We start from the raw sequence: 20552 nt of genomic DNA, 5'->3' as shown, positions 1-20552 counted from the left end.
CAATGGACATGAGTCTGAGGAAACTCCAGAAGATAGTGAAGGAAGGGAAGCCTGGTGTGCTGCAGTCTATGGGGTTGGAAAGAGTCAGACTTGACTTAGCAACTGAACAACAACAATGAGGCAAGCCCCTTAAAAAGAGCGGGAAGCCACCAGCACTGTGGAAACACACCAAGAACTCAGATCCTGTGGTCTGAGTTACCTGGAACTTACTGAAAGCTTAAACATACTTACACAAAAGAAGAGTTCCAGAGAATGCCATAGCATTCGGTACCAAGGTGATCACCTTGGAACACTGTTGAATCAGTATTAATTACATGGGCACAGAATAGGGCAAACACACACACACACATCTGAAAAGGCTCTGGGCACCCGAGCATGTCTGTGCTGTTACTAAATGTCCTCTGAGAACAGTCTCCAAACAGGTCCTCTGGAGGATAAATCCCACAGCCGGGTGTTTATTTTAATAAGGTTTGGATTGCACAAGATTCTGCTCAGGAAAAGTTAAAAGGTTTTTTTTTTTTTTTTTTTTTTTTTGAGTTCTGTCTTCCTGAAAGTTGACAGCCCAGAGAAAAAGCAGGTTTTGTAAATGATTCCTCAAGAACACAAAGTGATGGGAGAAAACCAAATCCAAGCCTGTAAACTGTAAATTGTGCTGGCTCTGGACTGGGCCTGTGACGCTTTTACACACAAAAATAAAATAGCACACTCAGCGGCAGCTGTCCTGGGGACCAGCCGCTTCCTGCACAGGCCTGGCATCTTCTTCCTTGCCAAGCTGCTGTCTGGGTACTTCCCTCTCTCACCCCGGCCCCAGGATCTACCAGGCTCCGCTTTGGTTGGATGGGTGGTAGAGGGGCTGGGACCTGCCTGTCACTTCCATTTCTCAATTCTGATTTTCTGAATTATCCAGAGAAGTAGACTGACTATGCTTACCTGCTTCCCTGGTGGCTCAGATGGTAAAGAATCTGCCTGCAAGAAAGAATCAGCAGACCCGGGTTCAATCCCTGAGTCAGGAAGATCCCCTGGAGAAGGGAATGGTAACCCACTCCAGTATATCCTTGCTTGGAGAATCCCATGGACAGAGGAGCCTGGTGGGCTACAGTCCATGGGGTCACAAAGAGTCGGACATGATTGAGTGACTAACACACTAACAAACTAACTGTGTCTACTATGACTCGGCAGCATTTGCTCTTAATCACGATCGCCCAGTCTCTCTATTTGGGGCGGAGGGGTCCTCTCTGACCCACTGCAGAGCTCACGATCAGGTGGCCCTGCCCCAGGAATACAGAATGTGCTGGTGCCACACTTGTGACACCTGAGGTCATCCTCTGAACTCTCCTTTTGCTGCCATCAAGAAGACAACATTGGGACTGCGAGAGAACCTGGAACATGACCGTCTAGACCTAGGAAGGCACTAATGCTCTGTGCAGGATTACCATAGAGTAGGATTCAGGAAGTGGATTCAGCCAGGATGCTGGCAGGAAATCCTGGTCGGGGATAATGAGAGTGCCGTGGAGAGAAGTAGAAAATAGGGAGGGAAGGAGGACTGCAGGAAGATACCTGGCAGATGTGACAACTGATTGGAGGTGGGAGGATGAGAGAGGGAGGAGGAAAACTGAAGTTCAAGTCCAGGAGCCATGGGAATGGTGGTGCCCCAGCAAAGAAGGAAGTAAGGGGCGAGATCACATTGACCTTGAATCCAAAACACCAAAGATCTTCAACATGGAGGGGCTTACGTTCCTTTAAAATCATTAGGCTTCCTTGCTATTCAAAGGTACCATTTCCCTTTTTAAAAAAATTAGCAGACTATATTTGCGGGGAGGGCCAGTTTTAGGTTTACAAAAAGTCAGGCATGAAGTTCAGAGAGTTTTCATCCACTCCTCCCCCTCATCCCCAATGTCCTCTAACACCTGTAATGCGTGGGGACCATTTATTACAACCGATGAGCCACTGCTGATCATTAAGTGAAGAATAAGAAAACAACTCAGGGGACTTCCCTGGTGGTCCAGTGGTTAAGAATCCACCAGCAAACACAGGGGGACACAGGTCCGAGCCCTGGTCCAGGAAGAGCCCACAAGCTGCAGACCAACTAATCCCACAAGCCGAGACTACTGAAGCCCACGTGCTGCAACTGCGGAAGCCGGTGCTCCACAGCAAGAGGAACCAGCGCCATGAGACGCCAGAGCGCTGAAATGAAAAGCAGCTCCCCAACGCTGGAGCTCGAGAAAAGCCCACACTAAGCAACAAAGACCCTGCACAGCCAAAACAGATAAATCCTTCAAAAAAACAGCAAATCAATACAAAATGGGCCAAAGTTGATCAGACACTTCACCAGAGGAGACACAAGGATTGTGAATAAGCACACAAACAGGCACTCAACACTGTCGGTCATCAGGAGATGGATGTCAAAACCACAAGGAGAGACCATCACAGTCCCATCCGAATGGTTGAAATTTAACAACTGATCGTCCCACCTGATGACAAGGAGCTGGAGCTACTGGAGCTCTGCGGCATTAGGGGTGGGAATGAAAAATGCTAAAACCACTTTGGGACACAGGCTGGGGCACCCTTAGAATATGGACTATTGCCTACTAGAGGAGCCAGCCACACTCCTAGGTGTTTATCCACACAGAAACTTGTGCGTGAAATCTCATCACAGCCTTGCCTGTAATCACTAAAACCTGAAAACCACCCAAATGTGTAGGTGAATGGATTAACAAATTTTCATTCATGCTACGGAATGCCATGGGAGACTCTTCAGTGTCCCTTGGGCAGCAAGGAGATCAAACCAGTCAGTCCTCAAGGAAATCAGTCCTGAATATTCATTGGAAGGACTGATGCTGAAGCTGAAGCTCCAGTACTTTGGCCACCTGATGTGAAGAGTTGACTCTTTGGAAAAGACCTTGATGCTGGTAAAGACTGAGGGCAGGAAAAGGGGGCCACAGAGGATGAGGTAGTTAGATGGCATCACCAACTCAATGGACATGAGTCTGAGCAAACTCCTGGAGATAGGGGAGGGCAGAGAAGTCTGGTGTGCTGCAATTCATGGGGTCACAAGGAGTCAGACACAACTTAGTAACTGAACAACAAACCTGGATCAGGACAAATGACCTAATTGCTCAAATAAAGAAACTGCATGGAGGGAACCTACTGTGAAGGAGAGGCTTAAAAGGCACACCAGCTAATTTTATCACTACACATGGAGCTTATTTGCATCCTGACCCCAAACATACTGTTAAATGCAAACAAATCATTTCTGATAATTATAAGCTGCTGAAAATTTGAACATCACATGTTCAATGTCATTAATAATGATAATAGCATTATGACGATGAACGCCACCATGTAATTGCTTTGTAAAAAAAAAAAAGCTACATACTGAAAATATTTACAGATGAAATGATGTTCTGGATTGCCTTCAAAATAATACAGGTGTGGGGGGAGGGGCAGGCTGGGGGAAGTGTGGGGTAGGGATGAAGGCAGCTTGGTTATGAGTATGGTCTGCCCTATATATCTGCAGGTTCTGTATCCTTGGATCCAACTTACCTCAGACTGAAAATATTAAAAAAAAAAAAATTCCAGAAAGTTCCAAAAAGCAAAACTTGAGTTTGCCACACTGGCAACTATTTGAATAGCATTTACACTGTATTTACAACTGCATAGCATTGTTATGGTCTTAGGTATTATTTGCAATCTAGAGATGATTTAAAGTATATGGGAGGATATGCGTAGCTTATAGACACAAATACAATGCCCTTTAAAACAAGGGATTGAGCATCTTCGGATTTGGTGTCAGTGGTCCCGGAAGCAATCCTCCAAGGGCACGGAGTGATGACCATACCTGATGTTCATTACATTCTTCAGTTTACTGGTGTATATGTTTACATTTTTCCATAACAAAGTCTTTTTTTTAAGTCCCCTGCAATCTCACCACCATGAAACAACCACTGTTAACATTTTAAGATGTGTGTTCCCTTTGACTCTTTGCCCAAAAGAATATATTTACAATTACATAGTCTACATGCTTAGTCTCAGTCATGTCTGACTCTTTTCAACCCCATGGACTGCAGCCCTCCAGGGTCCTCTGTCCATGAGGATTCTCCAGGCAAGAATACTAGAATGGGTTACCATGCCCTCCTCCAGGGGATCTTCCCAACTCAGGGATTGAACCCAAGTCTCCCTCATTGCAAGCGGATTATTTACAGTCTGAGCCACCAGGGAATGTAGTCTATGGTTCACATTTTATAAAATCAGGATATTATACAAAGTGTTCTGTAATTTCTGTTTCACACACAACAATTTATCTTTTTATGTCAGTAAAGACAAATTTACATCCTTGTTTTTAATCACTAGTTTATACTGGTGTTTCAGGATTATTAAAAAATCATTTCCCAAGTTTTGGGCAGTTGAGTCATTTCCTGTTTTTCACCAGAAGCTGCCATCTGCAATAAGAAGTGGGCAGACTGGAGGCTCAGATCATGGGTTCTGGAGTCCTGCTCCCAGGACTGACCCCCTGTGACCGAGAGTAAGTTGCAAACCTCTCCACACCTCAATGTCCTCATGTAAAGCAGGGACGATAACTGAGACGACTTCATAAGATTAAACAGGGCATTAATGAGCTAGTAAACATTGAAGCAATTATTTATTTCAGACGTAATTACCCAGTATAAGAAAAATGCCTGAAAAATCCCATGGACAGAGGAGCCTGGAGGGCTACAGTCCAAAGGGTCACAAAGAGTCAGACACGACTGAGCGACTAAGTACCTCATAAACAAAACATTTGTTTTTCCTAAATGAAGTAGACCACCGGGCTCTCAGGAATTCCTTATGCAAAGTCCCCATCACTTTGAGCCATAAAGACCTCATATAAAAAAAGAAAAAAAAAAAAAGAAAGGGACTTTCCTAGCAGCCCAGTGGTTAAGACTCTGTGGGGGGACTGTGGTGGGGGTGGGGGAGGGGCAGTTTCAATTCCTAGTTGAGAAGCTAAAATCCAACATGCCACATGGAAGGGAAAAGAAAAAAGACTTCATATGCATGAAGAGATTTATACTGGCTGAGCCGTGCAAAGGAATATCTTTCGAATTAAGAGACTAATGCTTGGATTTAGGCTTGTTTTCTTCTGTGAAGTCTTTACGTCATTTTTTATTGAAAACATGACTTTGCATAAACTTTGGGAGGTCTCCTAGCTCTTGCAGAAAACCCAGGGTGAATTTCAGGTACACAGAGCTGCACTGATGCTGGGAGACAGCTCTGGAAAATACGGGGAGCTACACAGGAACAGGGTGACAAATACGACTGTATATAATGTAGATAAACAACAAGGACCTACTGCATAGCCCAGGGAACTCTACTCAATATCTTGTAATAGCCTATAAGGGAAAACAATCTAAAAAAGAATACATACATATATATAATACACATATAGACACACACACACGTATAACTGAATGACTCTGCTGTACACCTGAAACTAACACGACATTGTAAATCAACTATACTCTAATTTTAAAAAAAGATCAGAAATGAGGAAAACCTTCTCACGTCGACTCTTGACCCACAGGTCTCGTAGGAGGGAGGCACTGTTTCTTGTTGATGATCACCAGACACAAAAAATGACTACAAGCTTTTCTTGTCTCCTTTGCCCAGAGTCATTCAGCTTCATGGGTGACTTTGGTTTTCCATATCTTTCTCACTCTTTTTTTTTTTCCTCCCCTCAACATACAAACATAAAACGCTATAGAATATGTAATTCTGTAAGTAAAATAAGTTTTATTTTGCAACAGAGTTACTTCATTCTGAGTCGTGAAACAGACTGGACAGGTGAAAGCACAGACTCTTGGAGACAGAGAACAGCGAGGGGTCGTGTGGGTCTGCAGGAACCTGGGCAAGGCTGCAGAGTTTAGTGTATGTGGCACCAGATAAATTAACTCAGAAGAAATACTCTGCTCCAGAGCTCTATGGCTTTTATCCTCTGAGCCCCAGAAGCATAAAGATGAAAACTATACTGAAAACACAAACCAGATACTTACTGATTCCTTGAAAGAGCTCTTCGATATTAATTGCGTTCTTTGCACTTGTCTCAACCACGACAGCACCAATGGACTCCGCATACTCCTTGGCATCCTTCAAGGGCACTTCCCTGGAAAAGAGGGCAGACCAGCAGAGGTGAATGCCCGTCTGTACAGAATAAATAACCCTGCAGAGCAAAGAAACAGCTCACGTGCAAATAGCTCCCTCGTGGGCCTGCAGAATAACAACTCAGTCACCCAGTAAGTATTAGAAATGTGGGTGAAGCTTTTTCAAGCTTGAAACCCAGTCTCTGGCATCCATGGAGACAGGACATGTGTGTATAAGCTACTGTCCCTGGTCCCACCAAAGGAGAGAATTCCAGAACAGTAGGAAAGGCATTACAAGTGAGGCCAGCTTTCCAAGTTAGTTAGGATTGGTTCCAAATTTTTTTCCCATAATAATGACTCAATGTTTTTTAAAAATTGCACATGTGCACACACTCACATATGTGCTTTTCTAACACTTTTTGTATATTGCCTTTCACAAATCAGAGAAAATACATGACGTGATCTGGAAGACTGGCAATGAACACATTTACAGTTCCAATGGTGTATTTGAACTTTGTCCTTTAAAAGGCTGTTATTGCAAAGGTTTAGGACATGAACTCAGTCCAGATGAATAATCTAAAAAAACATTTATTGATGTACTTTCTCAGGTGAAGATACTGCAGTGGACTGAAAGATTAAAAAAGACACAGTTCCTACTCTCCGGAAGTTTATTCATTGATTCAACCAATATTTAGAAAGAACAGTTGTATGCCAGCCCTTTCTTGTAGGCAGTCCCTGCCTTATGGAACATACACCTGAGAGCAAAGAAACACACACCTATGGACACACTAAGCCACACTATTACAATGTCTGCAACACGGAGATAACAAGCAAGTGCTCAGGAGTAGAGGGTAGAGAGCCGAGCGTTTGATCCATGGAACCCGGGCAGGTGCCATAGAGGTGGCCACTGAAGTGTGGCCACCAGGGGCAGCGAGAACATGGACCAGAGCCTGATAAAGGCCCCCCCAAGTGGGGCACGCCCTCGCCCCTTACGTGGTGTGGGACCCACTGCCACGTGGACACCTGAGCCAAGTCAGCTGGACTCTAAACTTGCCTCATCATTCTTATCAAGGACACCCCAGGCAAAATGACCCTTTTGAATCTACCCTCTTCCTCGTTTCTGACAGACAAGCCCCCAGGCCTCTCAGTTATTTTAAAAAAATGAATAAATAAAAGTCTTCAGTCTTTCTGGTGGTGATGAATTTTACAGATGAAATATCCCAGAAGAGGACTTTTTTTCTAGGTTCAGTTTGGCAAGTTACTGTACTTTTTTTTTCCTTTTTCTTCCTGGAGGTCTTTATCAAATCAAAGCTCAAAGGATGGGGCTCCTCCCTGCCCTAAGATGGAGCAGAGACGACAGTGTGTGCTCACAGGCGTTGGGGGGGAGCTCCTCTGGCCACCGTGGAAACTGCGGAGAACCCTCCCCTCAAGGGAGGGAAGGTCAGTTCAGGCTTCAGTGTGTCCTTCTCGGGGGACCAAGAGGAATAGAACACCATCTACCAGGATTACGGTCAGAACAAAGTCACTCATGACAAAATCCAAATCACCCACCCTGAGGGAGACAGGAAGCCTTCGAGAAGGGCAGATGTTGTCACAGCTGACAACGCTGGGCCCTGCAAAGTGGAGAGAGGACAAGCGTGTCCACTGATTTCCCCCAGGTCTAGAAACAGGTCTTGTTAAACAGATGACCTGCCAAGGTGACACGGTACTCGGGCGGAGGCAGGGCCAGCCCAGCAGGTTCTGCTTACACTGCTCCCATCCAACCACCCAATTCCTGAGGCTGTTCCTTCGGTCTTTACAGACAAAGAAATATCCCCAGAGAGCAGCATGGTGCAGGCAGGCTGGGGGCAGGAGCCAAGTATAGCTTTTCTGAAGAATAGGTTCCTGCCCTAGCAGCCTGGGGGGCCAGGGGTGTCCCTCTCCCTCGTCAGTGAACTGAGATTAGCATCAGAAATGAGCTGGACTGCAGGACACCCAATGGGTGTGCGATAACTGTTTTGGGGACAAACAGTGCAGCTACAATCTGAAAGGAGACCCTGGGAAGGTGAGCATGTGCTGCCCCGGGCCTCCGGCAGATATGTGACCAACCGGTGGCCTTGGGAAGCAGTCAGAGGTCATGCACAACCCGGGGAGGGGGCTGGAGGGCACCTCGGAGACAGGCCTTCTGTGATCACCCTCACAGAAGACCATGGCATCCATAACTTTCCTTCGGTTTTTTCAACAAATATTTACCGAGTGTCTGCCACAGGCTGGGTGCTTTGTTAGGCTTTCAATAGGTAAACTGAAGCAAGTCCACCTAAGCCAAGGCTTAAGCACACAGCAGGTCGACTTTGATGGGAAAGAGTACTTTTAGACTTTCAACATGAAGTTACATCCAGGATGGCAGGACTTCCAGAAATGCTGTGCCTCAACCAGGTTCCCGCGGGTGCCTCTGACTGGTTCTCCAGCTGTTGCAGTCATCACCCCCAGGCCCACCGAGAGGATCAACACACAAATCCACCAAATGTTCCCGTGAACAGAATTCCTCCATGTTGTCTAACCTGTAAAACCCAGCACCTCAGCAGAAGTTAGAGGCTTCCTGCCTTAGACCTCCCTGTTCATGTCCAGGTGACAGCCATTCTGGGTGCTTCCGGAGCTCATGTCTGTCTCTGGGCCCCTGCTCTCGTCCACCCCTCCGCATCCCCCTGATGACTGTCCACACGAGGCCTCCTAGAGAGTGTAGTGCAGCACCCCCTCCTTGAGAACCCAGAGCCCTGGTGAGACTTGTCACCTGAATGGGCTGTGGATTCTTGCGATCAGGACCATGGTTTCTTTTGGGGAGGCTTCCCTGGTGGCTCAGATAAGAAATCGCCCTGCAATGCAGGAGACCCAGGTTCGATCCCAGGGTCAGGAAGATTCCATGGAGAAGGGAATGGCAACACACTCCAGGATCCTTGGAGAATCCCATGGCCAGAGGAGCCTGGCAGGCTACAGTCCATGGAGTCACAAAGAATCAGACATGACTGAGTGACAGAGAACACACACAGGAATCCTAACAGGGCCAGGCACCTATGAGGCAATCAGTTAGCACCTGCTGAATGGCAGGGTGACCGTCACCGCGAGTGGCCTTCAGCAGAGAGGAGAACTCAGGTAGAGGGTCCAAGCAGACTTCAGGGGAAGTATGGGGAGTGTGGACAGGGAGGGGGCGAAGATTCACCCAGCCAGGAGGGAGACTTAGGGCTGAAAAACACACGCATCTCCCCCAGCCCCAAGCTCCAACAGTCCTCAGAGGTCACACTGCAGGGAGGTCCACGCACCCCCATCCAGGCAGAGGCCACGGGTTCTGGGAGGCTCCCCACGGGGGAGGAGGGCGGGGACCCACATTCCTGTGGCTGAAGACTTCTCCACAGGCTGGGCTGCCCAACGAGGGTCCTTGTTTTGTTATTGGCGGGTGTAACCCGGCAACGCAGCAGCTGACTCATTCCAGTCTCGGGCTATTTAATTCCCCCGAGAGCCTCCTTCACAGATGGCAGGGGGAGAGGGGGGAAGGGACCCCAAGAAGGCACTCCAGGGATCCCTCCCGTGAGGAGGGGAGTCCAGTCCACAGGCCGAGGCAGACCAGCACTCCGCCCTCAGGTGCCATTCCTGACAGCAGAGAGCGGTGACCTCCATGGGCCTCCTGTGCAGAAGTGCAATACTCTGGCCTTGAACTCTCGTTCACAATGTGTGAACAGCAATCACATCAGAAAGGCAGCCCAGCCTGCTGCTCGCAGGAGTAAGATTTTCTCCTTCAGTGGCCAGCCTTTTTACGTCTCCCTCACTCAGGTCTCAGCCCCCTTTGCTGCCAGATGGCATGAACACTTTTCCGTTTTAAATATAAGTTGATATCATAAAGCACTCAAAACAGTACCTGGCACATAGATAAGATAGACCAAAGTTTCCAGAATAAATCTTTACAGAGATGGTGCCACTTTCTTAGCAAACGTCCTAAAGATTGAGGAAATGAATCAAGTGGAGGAAACAGGCAAACAGAAGGCTCAAAGTACCTCCGAGCCCGAGGAGGTTTATCTGACTCATGCTCCTTGTTTAATCACCCAGAAAGGCTCCCAGGCAAGGCGTCACTACTCCACAGAAGAACAGGGAACCCAGGCTACAGCATTAAATACACTTGTTGGTGTTGTTCAGTCGCTCGGTCGTGTCCAACTCTTTTCGAACCTGTGGACTGCAGCATGCCAGGCCTCGCTGTCCATCACTAACTCCTGGAGCCTGCTCAAACTCATGTCCATTGAATCGGTGAAGCCATCCAATCATCTTATCCTCTTTTGTCCCCTTCTGTCCTCCTGCTGCCCTCAATCTTTCCCAGCATCAGGGTCTTTTCCAGTGAGTCAGTTTTTCCCATCAGGTGGCCAAAATACTGGATATACTAACTTTCATAAATCACTCCAAGAGTAAAATTACATCATAAAGTTCTTTCTCCATGAGGAAAATCTGACATTAATTCAGAGTAACTTTCATTCAGAGATGGAACACAACGTTTTATAAGCCACAGATACTTCTTGTTCTATGAAATTCTCGTGCTTGTTCTCTGCACACTTTGGTTTGGATTGTTTGGATTTTTCTTATTTGTAAGTGCTCTTTGCATATTAAGGAACCTAGCCTTTTGTAATATATTTTTCTGCATTTCTTTCAACTTACCATTTGTATTTAGATGTTGTCTATAGTATTTTTGCCATACAGAAGTTTTTATATAATCAGACTTACTGATCATTTTCTTCTATGTCTTCTGAGTTTTGTATCATTATTAAATAGTTCATTCCAAGGTTATTTTTAAAGATTCAGCTGCTTTCTCTAACTTTTATGGTTTTGTTACTTTGCACTTAAATCCTTGATCCATTTTGAATTTATTTTCTCTCATTTTTTCCTAATTATCCCCAAACCACGTACTTACCCCCTTTTTGCACTTATTTAAATATCACCTTTGCTGTTGCTGCTGCTGCTAAGCCGCTTCAGTCGTGTCCGACTCTGTGTGACCCCATAGACGGCAGGCAGCCCACCAGGCTCCCCCATCCCTGGGATTCTCCAGGCAAGAGCACTGGAGTGGGTTGCCATTTCCTTCTCCAGTGTATGAAAGTGAAAAGTGAAAGTCAGGTTCTTTATCGTATACTAAATATCCCTACATATTTCACCCCACGTCTTAGATTCTGTGGTCTGCTCATTGATTTTTCTGTCCGTGACATGCTATACTGTTTTATTACTGAATCATTAAACTATATTTTAATATATGCTGAGATCAGTCCTTCCAATACTATTTTTGCCTGTTTATCTTTCTAGGTGAATTTTAGGATCATTTTGTAAAACCCTTTCTAAAATGTTACTTTAAATTATTTGAGGTAATTTACCTGGAATCTCAGTGAATTCATGATTTAATTTAGAACAAACTGACATATCTACAATACTACTCAGTTTTCCTATCCAAGGAAAAAGCAGCTTTTTTATCCTACCTAGAATTGTACCATTTATCTATATAGGTCTAGCTCAATTCTTGCTAAATTTATTTCTAGGAATTAACAATATTTCAAATTTTAAAAATGATACACACAGCAAAAAAGTCTATTACTCAGATTTACACTGCTATTTAAAGAGGGTTTTCACTTCAACTTGATTTCCTAATTGATTATTTATTGTATATAAGTGAAGGATAGTTCTTCAGTAGATAATCTTAGTTTTCCTAATCCTGCTTTCAATGAAAGAAATGTACATGAAAATGAGGATCAGATTATTCACACATCAGACTGGTCAAGATGAAATGATTACTATCTGCAGTGTTAGTGTGTGGAGAGAGAGGAAGGCTCAAACTCCGCAGGCAGGGTCACATGTGATTCCAAAGAGTTCGTGGGTAACTGCAGAACAACCCAACCACATCTTCTAAGACGTTTTCAGGTGTCTTAGAGAAGTGCACAAAAGTCTCCATTCTCCCAGAAGAGTAAACACGTATGTTAAAAAACAAAACACTTTGATGCTAAAAACAAAGAAGTGAAGTGACAAACACCCAAGGTTCCTGCTCTTCTCCTGTCTCATGACAATAGTCACGAAGCTTCTCTAGATGTCTTCAGAGGATGCCACCGGGCATCCTGAAGGGCGTCAGGGTCAGGCGTGTTCTACAGACCTCCGATCCCATGATAATTTGGGGCTTATTAGAAATGAAGACCCCTGTGTCCAGACCTACTGAACACATGTTTAGTGGGCTCATCTCAGAAATGGGCACTGTAGCAACTTCTGAATATCTTCTTACACTTTTGATAGCTTGAGAACAACTTCGTAGAAGGTAGACTATAAGATACTGAGTTTGATATTTTTGCAATCTATGCGATTCATAATCCCACACTATGAAGTCGAGAGTTTGCATATCTATATTAAGATGATGACTGTATACCCAGGACATAATAAAGCATACATTTATCAGACACCATTTTACAAGTGATAGAAGAATAATGGCCTCTTGAGCTATTATAAAGAGCTAGTGGTTCTGGTGTGTTCTAGTGTGGACATTATATTCCTAAAATACCATTCCAGCCCTGAGCAAGCATTTGATATTCTGCCAACCACCTGGGATAAGACAGCTACCATTTCACTGAAAAATATCTGCCCTGTAAGTTTACTCTCTCCTTCAACCATAGCCCCCTTCCAAGGTCAAGCTTATACCACCAACTCAGCTGGCCATGAGGACACAACACGGCACCATGAGTGGGAGAGGCTGTTGACTGTCTGCTGGCATTACTTTTTGCCAAAACCTCCCACGTGTTTAAGGCATTCTAGCCAAAAGCAATGGAAATCGCAACATCCCATCAAGACCCAGCAGAGGCAGGTTGCAGGCTGTTTGCAAAGGCTGTCCTGTGCACTGAAGTGGTCTCCGTCTCCCCAGCTTCCTGGAGCAACCACTGAAATGAATAATCAAGGCTTACTATGCTCCTGCCAGCTCGTACTTTATCTAAATATCCAAGATATTTGTGTCACACCCAGGAAGGCAACCATTTTAGCAATAGGTGAAGCCGCAAAATCTCTGTTCAACATGGCAGTACTTTTAGATTCTCAGATTGGCTTATCTGTAAGGCGGAACTAAAACTTAAATGAACTTAAAAAAAAAAAAAAAGAATTACTACCTTTGCAATAAATATCTGATTGGACAATAACTCTTTTTAATGATTCTAAGCACTTACAGTTAAAGCACTTGGCATGTGTACCCTGGGAAGGATTTCTGCTCCCAGGGGGCCAAGCCTGCTTGTTACTATGTGTCTGTAAATGCTATCCACCGGGCCACATTCCTGGTGTCAAGTTCAAACAAGGAGTGTCAGGTTCCTGCCACAGATTTAGATGGCCTGTTTTCTCACGGAAATGACACAATTTGAATTGAATGAGGACTGAGCAGAAAACACAGGGTCTCAATGGGGAGGCCTGGCCGTTTCCTCCGCCTCCTAGCCTCCTAACACACCTTCTCCAGACAGAAACATAGGCTAGTCCCAAGGGGCCAGAGAAACCACTGGAAAAGGTCATTAGCTTGAAACTCTCTATCAAATCGGTTACCGTTTATTTTCTCTCGGTAATTCAGAAATCACTGTTTCTCCTGGACCCTATTCTTACTCTTAAGAGATGAACAAAACATGAACATCAGCTCTGGGACAGACGCTGTTGTTGTTCAGCCGCTAAGTCATGTCCAACTCTTCGAGACCCCATGGACTGTACACACCAGGCTTCCCTGTCCTTTACTATCTCCCAGAGTTTGCTCAGACTCATGTCCGTTAAGTTGATGATGCCATCCAACCATCTCATCCTGTCACCCCCTTCTCCTCCTGCCCTCAATCTTCCAGCATCAGGGTCTTTTTCAGTGAGTTCGTTCTTCCCATCAAGTGGCCAGAGTATTGGAGCTTCAGTTTCAGCATCAGTCCTTCTAATCAATATTGAGGGTGCATTTCCTTTAGGATTAACTGGTTTGATCTCCTTGCAATCCAAGGGACTGGTTAACCAGTTTGATCTCCTTGCAATCCAAGGGAGTCCAACATCCAGTTCTCCAACATCACAGTTCAAAAGAATCAATTCTTCGGTGCTCAGCCTTCTTCATGGTACAACTCGCACATCCGTACACGACTGCTGAAAAAACCATAGCTTTGACTAGACAGACCTTAGTTGGCAAAGTGATGTCTGGGACAGATACCAGGGTTTGAAGCTGGGCCCCACACCTTCTCAGCCACAGGACCCGGGTAAGTTCCTCAATCTGCGTCTCTGTTTCCTTATTGGTAAGTTGGGAGAATGACGGTAACTCTCACAGGCAGGGCTGTGAAGATTAAGATAAACTACTCATAACAGTCTCTGGCACACAGTAAGCATTCAGCTCAGGTTGACAGTGATGACTCAGGCCACTATCTAAGTGCACAGTACTTAAGTAAATATCCTGCCATTTGAAAGTAACCACCGACACGGCTATAATTCTTCACAGAAGTTACATTTTCAACTCTGAAAGGTCTGGGCAATATGTAAAGTGAAAGATGAAAGACTAGTATATTCTAAGAAAATCTCCAGGAACAAAAGCTTATCTCTCTGCTTACTTGTGTGTTAGTTGCTGACTTTTAAAAAATCTCTCCCTCACCCCCTAAAGAAGGTTAGAAAGAGTACTGTGGTTTTGGATTAGAGTCAGAGGCATCAGTATAAACTTATGTTTATCTTAATATAGATACAAATGAATGATTGTAGAAATAATTATAGATACATGTGAGTGTATATTCACGTTAGCATCCATACACATATTTCCTGGCTCTGTTTACCTAGACTCAACAACATTCCAGTAGCATTGAGCACAGTCATCCCAGATCTTGGTTTTTAAATACCCTTTTCCAGTAGAAGTGACAAGAGCTGCTTGGAGAAATGGCTGAGTCTAGAGCTGTATCCTGAAACATACAAGATGAGTCTGGAACATCTCCTTGTGCCAAAAAGTAAGGAAGTGCTAAAGAACCAAAATTATGGGAATTTGTTAAAGGAACACAGAAGCAACAGAAAGGGCTCCCAGTGGCCAAAGTTGGAGCAATTTGAGCAATAAGTGAAAGTGAAAGTGAAGTCCCTCAGTCATGTCTGACTCTTTGCGACCCGTGGACTGTAGCCCACCAAGATCCTCCGTCTATGGGATTCTCCAGGCAAGAATACTGGAGTGAGTTGCCATTTCCTTCTCCAGGGGATCTTCCTGACCCAGGGATCGAACCCAGGTCTCCCACATTGCAGGCAGACACTTTAACCTCTGCACCACCAGGGAAGCCTGAGCAACAAGTTAAGTAACACAATACTGCACTATAACTTAAACTTATATCTGTGAGTCTATACTGATACAGATAAATAACTAAATACAAAAATCAGGGAGGGAAGACGAATTTCACCTGCAGAAGAATTACAAATAACTTATATTGGGACTCCTCCCTCAAGGAAGCGGGGCACAATCACTGCCCCTCAAGTGTGGGCTGTGCCCAGGGACTGCCTTCCAAAGAGCGGGGGAGGGTAACTTCACAGCCACCATCTTGGCCAGGAGGTCAAGGTCCACCTCACCAGGGATGTTATCATGTTGATAACACAAAGTCACGAAAAGAGCACTTTACTTCTGTGGTCTTCTTCCCCTAAACACATGCCCACCCCCAGTCCAATCACGAGAAACACAGCAGACAGGCCCCAAAGGAGAGACAGTCTCCAAACTACCTGACCAGCACTAAGAACTGTCAAGGTCATCAAAAACAAAGGAAGTCTGGGAACCTGTCCCAGCCCGAAGATCCTACAGAGCCCTGGCAACTGGATGTGATACAGTGTTCTGGATGGGATCCCAGAATAAAAAAGGGATATGATGGGGAAGGAGTGAAATCTCAGTAACGTACGGACTTTAGTTAATAATAAAGTATCAATACAATCAATAAAGTTACTAAAAGTATCAGAAATGAGGAATCAATAACTAAGGAATATAGGTGTGAAAAGAAGAGAAGCTAAAAGGAAAGATATAAGCATCTGAATGCAGAGTTCCAAAGAATAGCAAGGAGAGATAAGAAAGCCTTCCTTAGTGATCAGTGCAAAGAAATAGAGGAAAACAATAGAATGGGAAAGACTAGAGATCTCTTCAAGAAAAGTAGAAATACCAAGGGAAGATTTCACACTAAGATGGGCTCAATAAAGGACAGAAACGGTATGGACCTAACAGAAACAGAAGATATTAAGAAGAGGTGGCAAGAATACACAGAAGAACTGTACAATAAAGACACGACCCAGATAATCACGATGGCGTGATCACTCACCTAGAGCCAGACATCCTGGAATGTGAAGTCAAGTGGGCCTTAGAAAGCATCACTATGAACAAAGCAAGTAGAGGCGATGAAATTCCAGTTGAGCTGTTTCAAATCCTGAAAGATGATGCTGTGAAAGTGCTGCACTCAATATGCCAGCACATTTGGAAAACTCAGCAGTGGCCACAGGACTGGAAAAGATCAGTTTTCATTCCAATCCCAAAGAAAAGCAATGCCAAAGAATGCTCAAACTACTGCACAATTGCACTCATCTCACATGCTAGTAAAGTAATGCTCAAAATTCTCCAAGCCAGGCTTCAGCAATATGTGAACCGTGAACTTCCTGATGTTCAAGCTGGTTTTACAAAAGGCAGAGGAACCAGAGATCAAATGGCCAACATCCGCTGGATCATCGAAAAAGCAAGAGAGTTCCAGAAAAACACCTATTTCTGTTTTATTGACTATGCCAAAGCCTTTGACTGCATGGATCACACTAAAGTGTGGAAAATTCTTCAAGAGATGGGAATACCAGACCACCTGACCTGCCTGTTGAGAAACCTGTATGCAGGTCGGGAAGCAACACTTAGAACTGGACGTGGAACAACAGACTGGTTCCAAATCAGGAAAGGAGTATGTCAAGGCTGTATATTGTCACCCTGCTTATTTAACTTATATGCAGAGTACATCATGAGAAATGCTGGGCTGGAGGAAGCACAAGGTGGAATCAAGATTGCCAGGAGAAATATCAATAACCTCAGATATGCAGATGACACCACCTTTATGGCAGAAAGTGAAGAAGTACTAAAAAGCCTCTTGATGAAAGTGAAAGAGGAGAGTGAAAAAGTTGGCTTAAAGCTCAACATTCAGAAAACAAAGATCATGGCATCCAGTCCCATCACTTCATGGCAAATAGATGGGGGAACAGTGGAAACAGTAAAAAATAAATAGACTTTATTTTTGGGGGCTCCAAAATCACTGCAGATGGTGACTGCAGCCATGAAATTAAAAGACCCTTGCTCCTTGGAAGGAAAGTTATGACCAATCTAGACAGCATATTAAAAAGCAGAGGCATTACTTTGCCAACAAAGGTCCATCTAGTCAAGCCTACAGTTTTTCTGATAGTCATGTATGGATGTGAGAGTTGGACTATAAAGAAAGCTGAGCACCGAAGAATTGATGCTTTTGAACTGTGGTGTTGGAGAAGACTCTTGAGAGTCCCTTGGACTGCAAGGAGATCCAACCATCCTAAAGGAGATCAGTCCTGGGTGTTCATTGGAAGGACTGATGTTGAAGCTGAAACTCCAATACTTTGGCCACTTGATGCAAAGAACTGACTCATTTGAAAAGACTCTGATGCTGGGAAAGATTGAAGGCAGGAGGAGAAGGGGATGACAGAGGATGAGATGGTTGGATGGCATTACCAACTCAATGGACATGAGTTTGGGTAAACTCCAGGAGTTGGTGATGGACAGGGAGGCCTGGCGTGCTGTGGTCCATGGGGTCACAGAATTGGACACGACTGAGCGACTGAACTGAACTGATAGGTTGCTCAGTTGGGACAAATATACCACAGTAATCATTGTAAGATGTTAAAAGTAGGGGAAACGGGGCTTTCCTGGTGGCACAGTGGATAAGAATCCACCCGCTAATGCAGGGGACACTGGTTTGAGCCCTGGTCTGGGAAGATCCCACATGCTGTGGGGCAACTAAGCCCCTGTGCCACAACCACTGAGCCTGTGACCTGCAACAAGAGAAGCCACTGCTTTTAGAAGCCCTTGCACCACACCTAGAGAGTAACCCCTGCTCTCTACAACAAGAGAAAGTCCACACGCAGCAAGGAAGATCCAGTGCAGTCATAAATAAACCAAGATTTTTTTTTACCTAGGGAAAACTAGATGTGGGGTATATGAGAACTGCATGCTAACTCTGCAACTTTTCTATAAATATAAGACTATTCTAAAATAAAGTTTATTTAGGCTTCCCTGGTGACTCAGATGGTAAAGAATCTGCCTGCAACGGGCAGACCAGAGTTTGATCCTTGGATCAGGAAGATCCTCTGAAGACAAGTTAATCGCAACCCACTCCAGTATTCTTGCCTGGAGAATTCCATGGACAGGGGAGCCTGGAGAGATACAGTTCAGGGAGTGGCAAATAGTTAGACACAACTGAACACACACACTACTAAGTTTAAAATTAGCTATAAAAATAAACACTCCCCAATACACACATGGAGATTTGGGCCCCAACTCTCTCCTAATCTCCAGCAGACCAGAACACACAAACCCACAGTCACACCATACACTCTCATGAAACCTTCTCTGTGGCCAACAAGTTATCGGTTACAGAGATTCCAGGCCATATCAGAGGTCCAAGACCGTTTATCAAGACTCACGATAAGGCTGTGATAATTAAATCAGAGGAGTATAGGTGTGACGATGACTAAGCAGGCTGGTGAAACAGAACCTAGAGCTCTAGAAACAGACCTGTGCACCAGGGCACATGACATGGGACTGAGCTGGAGAGATTGCAGAGGGGAGAGAACGGACTTTACAACCAGCAGTGCTGAGACACATGGACGTCTACATAGGAGAACCTAGGCAGCGTATACAAAATCGAGGCCAAGTGACTTAAGGACAGACAGAAAAACAAAACTGCAAAGCTTTTCAAAGCTAATCAACACAGGCAATATCTTCTTGATCTTAGGGGTGTGGAAAGATTTCTTAAATGACTCATCCTCCCTCCACCCTCCATGCCAAAAAAGATATAAAGGGAAAAAATTGATTAATTCTCTTGGTAGGAACTATAGACTTCTGATGTAAAAATATAAAGACAGTGAAAATATAAGACATAAATTTGAAGAAGATATTTCAGCATATACTATCAAAGATAGATAACAGATAGATAGATAGATAAATGTTGTTCAGCCACTCACTCATGTCCGACTCTTTGTGACCCCATGGACTGTAGCCCCCCAGGCTCCTCTGTCCATGGGATTCTCCAGACAAGAAAACTGAAGTGGGTTGCCATTCCCTTCTCCAGGGGATCTTCCCAACCCATGAATGGAACACTTGTCTTCTGATTGGTGGGTGGATTCTTTACCACTGAGCCACCACATGCTATGAAAAGTAAGATTAAGGTAAACATCCCAACAGAAATGAATGGCAAAGACTTGAACAGGCTCCACACAAGGAGAAATCTCAATGGCCAATGGCAGGTAACTGGGGAAAAGCAAACTGAAATTCTTATCAGCTCTCTCTCCTCACCCTGGCGTCTTACAGCACGAAGAGCAGAAAGCACTGGGTGTCTCCTGCACAGCCTGTATCCCCTTTGGAGAACCCTGGTGTCACCTCGGTAAAACTGAGCTCATGACTCAGCAATTAGGCTCTCCCACACTCGAGCCTAGAGGAAATGCTTACACTTGGCACTAAGAGACGCACAAGAATATTCAAGAAGCACTGTTCATAGTAACAACAAGGCAGAAATCACGCAAATACCCACCACTGCAGGATGGGGAGATAAGTTGTGTTACACTCAGCTCAAACAGAACCGTGCGCTGGAAACGGGCAGAGTACGGTTAACTTTCGTCAGGAATCTCCCAGGGTGAGAGACAAGACATCATCTAAGACACATAGGTTATTTCATTTGTGCAAAGTTCAAAAGCAGGCAAGCCTGAGCCTATTGTTTAGAAAGGCAAACATGGGTGGCAAAGTACAAAGGAAAAAAGCGATGGCTATCGCAGAAGTCAGCAGCAGAGACTTGTGTGGGGAGGGAAGGGGCTGTGATTGGAGAGGGAGGCGCACTCGTAGGTTCAGAGCTGTTCATTTTGTTCTTTAAAATTCATATGATTCTTTAAGATACACGTAAATGTTTTACAGACTCTTCATTAAGTTGCCGCTGTTGTTCACTCTCTAAGTCGTATTGGACTCTGCAACCCCAGGGACTGCAGCAAGCCATGCTTCCATGTCCTTCACTATCTCTTGGAGTTTGTTCAAACTCATGTCCATTGAGTCTGTGATGCCATCCAATGTCTCCTCCTCTGCCGCCCCCTCCTCCTGTCTCTTCATTAAGAGAACTGAATGGAAAGCAATCCCAGATCATTGTCTGGGGAGGACAAGCATCAGTTCCTTCCTCCTGCTTGGATGAGGGATGCAGGCTC

The 20552-nt window shown here is 44.9% G+C and overlaps 1 protein-coding gene across 1 annotated transcript in view; it reads right to left on the bottom strand.

Annotated features, from left to right (window-relative positions):
• Nucleotides 1-20552, bottom strand: part of RAB31 (RAB31, member RAS oncogene family) — an 80998-nt gene that overhangs the window by 4538 nt on the left and 55908 nt on the right. The window contains exon 6 of the mRNA XM_015103657.3: nucleotides 6027-6136. Coding sequence (XP_014959143.1) covers nucleotides 6027-6136 — 110 coding nt within the window. The remainder of the gene's footprint in view (nucleotides 1-6026; nucleotides 6137-20552) is intronic.

This window comes from Ovis aries, chromosome 23 (assembly GCF_016772045.2).
Source record: "Ovis aries strain OAR_USU_Benz2616 breed Rambouillet chromosome 23, ARS-UI_Ramb_v3.0, whole genome shotgun sequence".
Taxonomy (NCBI): Eukaryota; Metazoa; Chordata; class Mammalia; order Artiodactyla; family Bovidae; genus Ovis; species Ovis aries.
Note: the sequence above shows the minus strand (reverse complement) of the source record. Positions and strands in the feature narration are given on the sequence as shown.